Source organism: Lolium perenne, chromosome 2 (genome assembly GCF_019359855.2).
Source record: "Lolium perenne isolate Kyuss_39 chromosome 2, Kyuss_2.0, whole genome shotgun sequence".
Classification (NCBI taxonomy): domain Eukaryota; kingdom Viridiplantae; phylum Streptophyta; class Magnoliopsida; order Poales; family Poaceae; genus Lolium; species Lolium perenne.
Window position 1 is genome coordinate 83,487,575 of NC_067245.2, and position 5,419 is coordinate 83,492,993.

At 45.9% G+C, this 5,419-nt stretch overlaps 1 protein-coding gene across 1 annotated transcript; it reads right to left on the reverse strand.

The window, feature by feature from the left end:
* On the reverse strand, positions 1–4,946 carry LOC127333115 (E3 ubiquitin-protein ligase JMJ24). The gene is made up of 6 exons (XM_051359422.2): positions 3,783–4,946; positions 3,533–3,669; positions 1,888–1,987; positions 1,698–1,803; positions 1,563–1,626; positions 1–836 (listed from the first exon to the last, which is right to left on the reverse strand). The coding sequence occupies exons 1-6, from the start codon at positions 4,872–4,874 to the stop codon at positions 437–439; spliced, it is 1,899 nt and encodes a 632-aa protein (XP_051215382.1). The 5' UTR covers positions 4,875–4,946; the 3' UTR covers positions 1–436.
* Positions 4,947–5,419: the final 473 nt, after the last annotated feature.

Consider the following 5,419-nt stretch of genomic DNA (forward strand, 5'->3'; position numbering starts at 1 on the left):
TGGGCCAGAAATCAGGAATACATATTCAATGTAGCTATCCCACAGTAATGTTTATTTCAGAAGACTACTAATAATCCAATAGCATACGACACTTTCCAAACACGACAATAGCCAATAGAGTACAGACAGCTTTCTAAATTTAATGACAGAACGACTGATACAAAGCTTCAACCAGCTTTCTACCGATGACAAATAAAGTCATGCCCTATTTACACTGGTAACCAGCATAATGTCTAAACAAAAGACAAACAGCATGGAAGAATTACTTGAGAATATCCCCAACAGGTCACGGACCTAAAATCAATGGCTGCACTAGCCGATAATCACACACTAGATTGGGCAATCTAACCTCTACCGACTTCAGACCATATCCAATCCCGCAAGTTATGACACTCACACCTGAAAGATGAATGGATAACTGCAACATCTCCAGCAATTATGTGGACATGGATTCCTGCTGGTCACCGGACAATCTAGCACCATTACTCTCTGCTAAAGGAGAGGAATGAGGTTGATCATCTTGAACTCCTGAATGATTGCCTGGAGCATCTAGCTCGTCTCCTGAACTGAGTTCCTCAGGCTGGTCAGATGGGGATGCATATATCAAGTTTAGCTGAGAATCATCCCCACAGCCACCCAACTCAATGGAAGGGCAACTAATGCTGCCATCCTCATGGGCTGACTCTTGCTGCAACAGTCGTTGCGTAAATTTATCTTCAGGGGTGCTGCCAGACATATTTCCCTCACGCATCTTCTGACAGCAACTTAGGCACAGCTTAAAAGGGCATCTTGGGCAGCTTCGTAAGACTTCGTGCACGGACAGCTTACAGTTATTACTGTTACAAAAAATTATCCCTGATCAGATGAGAAATTGTGCATAACAACTATGCATTTGGCAAACAAAGTAAAAAGTAGCATATAAGAGGCTTGCTGGATAATAAATACAAACAAGCCAAATCTACAAAATGCAAAACAACTAAGATTTCTCTTTAAGATCCTTGAATGTAAGGCTGTGCAGGGGACACCATAAATTATTAAACCTTTGTAAACAAAGGGATCTGGACAACATAATGGAAGCTACATTCCCTATACTTTGCTACGTTTATCAATGGTATATTCATGCTTAAGACAACAAATAATTCTTCTCTTAGGGTAATTAATAATTATCCCAACATTACATTTTATTAAATATTGTATTAATATTGCATATGGTAGAAAAGAAGGAATATTTTATATACAAGAGGTACTTTGATCTGTTCAGAACGTAAAGGAGGGAGAAGTGTGATGCAACCTGCCATTCAACGCCAACTCTGATTCAAAGTGCGGATAAAGAAAACAACTAGACCATAATGCTGCTAAACTTGTGATAACATTTGAGTCGAACGACTAACATATAGATGACAAAAGAGACCTGTAACTCTTGATACATTTCAAGAGTGAAGTACTAAATGTTGAGTATATATAAAGATGAAAATTGTGAACTGAGGACTGAATTTAGTCAGATTGGGATTCAAGCTATTAGCCATATGTAGATCAGAACAATAACAGGTGTAAGACCTTACCAGTAAAGTGACCCACTCTGGTCGTCTTCAGCTACCTGGACACGGATATTGGATATTTTTGTTCCTAATTAAAAGTAGAACAATTCATCAGTACTGAACATGTGATACTTCTAACAACGAATTGCACTAACATACCTTGTATCTTAGCTTCTATTTCCAATTCATCAAGCTGTTCCTGGTTAAGCTTCAACGGTAAAAGCTTGTACAATTGGTGGTTGCAGATTTTAATCCTGATTAGTTCCTGTAGATTCGAGGCACAAACGAGAATAATAAATAAATCGATATCGCTACATTAACCATCATCAGTTATCTAGTAAAAACCAACCTTGTGCTTAGTCAGGCCAAGGTTGCACCTTTTACAATCACAGCGGCCACGGCAAACTGGACATTGCATCTTGATATCCTTCCTAGATATCCCAGAATACCTACAGTGTGCTAAACAGTCAGGAAAAAGGTTGACTAGAACAAGATGCACACATGCCCATATCGCAACCTAGTTAGCAATTGGATCCAATTACATCAAGCAATGCGTTCAAATTCAATGGAAGCGCTTTACTGGTTCTCAGTCAGCTTTTTGCAAAGATTAGATAATCTTTTAAGTAGAGTGGATTCTTCACCAACTAAGCAGCTTTAACAAGAGAAATAATATGTCCCTCCATCATCAAACAGAAGAACGCTTAAAATGCATAAAACATATTATGGTAGACAGCTCTAAAGCGAATACATAAATAGATGCATGTACTGATCCAGAAACAAAATTGATCTCTTAGAATAAAAGAATTGTACAAAAGATGAATACTTAGACTGAGCCTGTCTATGGCCACAGAACTCTACTTCTGTTGCTCATGAGATATGTCTGATCTTATGTTATCAACGAAGGTAACTCTTATTGTCAACCAATATATATAGAAGTAGATATCCGATATGCACTTTGAAAGTGTTGTAATATCCTTAGTTTCTACAATCTAGGGTTCAATTCATGAATTTGCAAACAGATAATGTACCTAGGGAAGTAGGGAACACATCATCATGCCCACCACTCTACCTAAGTGGAGAGTAATCTATGGGTTTGTAATGTAAAGTTTAATCATGATATGATTGGAGCTTATTTGAATTATTGGCGATATATTGAACCTAGGTAGCCAACTTTCAGAAGAAAATACTAAATAAAAGAAGCAAAGCTACTGTAATAATGTGCCTTATATCCTCCAAATACAGCATGGTAGGAGAAATTGCTAGTATTTTACTGGAGGCATACCAAACTGGGCCTCTAAAAATACAGTAGTATAACATGATTTTCAATACAACAAAAGTTTCCTGAAGTCGTCCAGAGCAGATAAGAAAAATCAAGTTAAATCCTCAAGGTACAAGCCCAAAATACAAAATAGAGAAATCAAATGTAAGAGCTTAGGCAAGGACAGCTCTAAATTATACTAAAAATAACGTTGATTTGTTGAAACATCCAAAATAATAAAAATTAATCAGCTTTAGCTCAAACAGTACCCTACTATTTGAAGCAATCACAGAGCAGAATGAAATATGAATCTTGTCTATCCAGCAGATAAAATCACAATAAGCTACTGTGCGTTACTGGTACTTGATGATTAGGTGAAAAGCATGGTCCTAGCACTACCAAGGGGAACATAATAATCCAGTAACTCAACCAAATGTTCATCACTAGTTTTCCCCTGCAATAAGTAATCAAATGGAATAGCATGCAAACCCTACAACAGAAAATGTAATTCATAACATGGTGCAAATGTATGCCACTCCCTCAACCTCACCTCCTCCGCAAACTGTAAATAACTACACAGAATGTAAACCTAAAACTCAACAAATCATTCTTCTAGTTATTTAGGATAAACCAAGTTCTTATGACATGATGGTTGAAAGCATGCAAAACATGATGAATTCAGCTAGTCCATTAAGCAAAATGATAAAACAGTGTTAAACAATAAAAAAGAACTAACCATTTATTGATGCAGCTGTTGCAGAAGTAGTTGTTCTCACAGTTGTTGCACTTGACAACGCGCGCAACCTTCTTCAATCCGCAACGGTGGCAGGACATCTGTGCCTCCTTTGCTTTACTCATTGCACGAGGAACAACCTAATAATTCCATACAGATGCAAAAAAAAAAAAATACCAGGTTGAGCACAAAACTACACAATGCAAATGAAACCATGAATGAATTGAGAATAGTGAAAGATTAGCTAGGTCACCTTGACAGGGCCAACAGGCACTGGATCGGCATTCTTGGACCGGTAGCACCGCCGGATAGGAGCGGGAACATCCACTCCGACCTTCGTCATGACAGGCGAGCCTACAGCCCCGCTGCTCCCCGGAGAGATGGTCATCAACCCATTGGGGAGATCCTTGGTGGCCTTGGGCGATTCCGGCGTGAGATTGAGGCGTCTCCTCCCATTCCTCTTGTTCTTCTTCTGCCGCTGCAGAGCCACGGCAAGGACCTCCCCGTCGGCCGGCGGCTTCTTGCCCTTGCTAGCCCTGGCGTAGTGGTACTCGCAGAAGCTGACGGTGGGGAGCGAACGAGCCGAGCAGCGCCACTTCTTGCCATCGCTCCTGCGGCACCGGAGGTCGTCCGGCAGCGGCGGCGGGGAGTCCCCGCGCTCCCCCGCCTTGCGGCGGCGCCGCCGCCTGCGCGGGGGCACGGGCGTCTCCTCCTCCTCGTCGTCCGGCTCAGGCGTGGCCGCTCGCTTGCGGCGGCGGCCGCGGGCTGGAGGGGAGGGCGGGGGAGATTCCTCCGCGGCGTCGCTGCCCTCGCCTTCGGGATCGGAATCCGCCCCGTCCTCCTCGGCCTCGCCGCCAGCCTCAGCGGCTTCCTCCTCTCCCGCGGCGGCGGCGGCGGCCTCTTCTTCCTCATCCTCGCCGTCGGTTTCAGCGGCTTCCCCGCCACTCTGGCCGCCTGCTGCAGCGGCCTGCTCCTCAGCCTCCCCGTCGGATTCCTCTGCTTCCGGCTCTGGATCAGCGTCTGCTTCGCGGTCGGAGCCGCTCTCGTCGGCTTCCGCTTCAGCCTTGGCGTCCGGCGCCTCTACGTTGGTCTGCCCCGCATCTGCGCCATTGGCGGCAGGCTCGGCGCCCATCTCCTCGGCCTTGGTGTCGCCGGCTTCCGCGTCCATCTCCTCGGCCTTGGGCTCGGCGGCTTCCTCGCCGCCGGATTCCTCCTCGGCTCCGCTCGCCGAGGACTCCTCCTCGGCGTCGGCCTCATCTTCGGACATGGCGTCGACCTGGGCGGCCTCCTCTACGGGCTCGTCGTCGGTGGCCTTGGCCGTGCCCTTGGAGCGGCGCGGCGGCATGGCGGCGGCGGCGGCGGCGGCGGGCTAGGGTTCCGGCGCCGGATTGGGAGATCGGAGTGGGGATGAGTGCGGTTACTGGTTGTGCGAGATGGGGGTGGGGTTATGAGGAGTGTAACGTGGGCCCCGCTGTCTGCCAGCGTCAGCACCAGGCCAGGAGCGTCCGCGTCGGATACCAACCAAGGATTTTAATTTGGAAGATATCAAAGGAGGATAATTAATGTCCCGGAGAGCGTGCGGGCCGTTCGATTGCGGTTGCACGGGTGAGATCGTGTGGCGGGCATTTATTATGGAGATTTGGTGTGAGCTGCACCCAATCTGGATCGCGTTAACGCTCCTCCGGAACGTTGGTGGACTCTAAGCACCTTCCAGTTATAGAATCGGCGACGGTCGTTGGGCCGTGCTTTGGTGGGCTCAAGCCCAATGCTAATGAGGACCGCAACATCTTTTGGGTAGCCTTCCAAGTCCATGACATATCCTGGACTCACGGCCCAGATCATCCTGTTCACATTTTTTTTCCCCTCGGATTGATTGATTCGATTGCTACA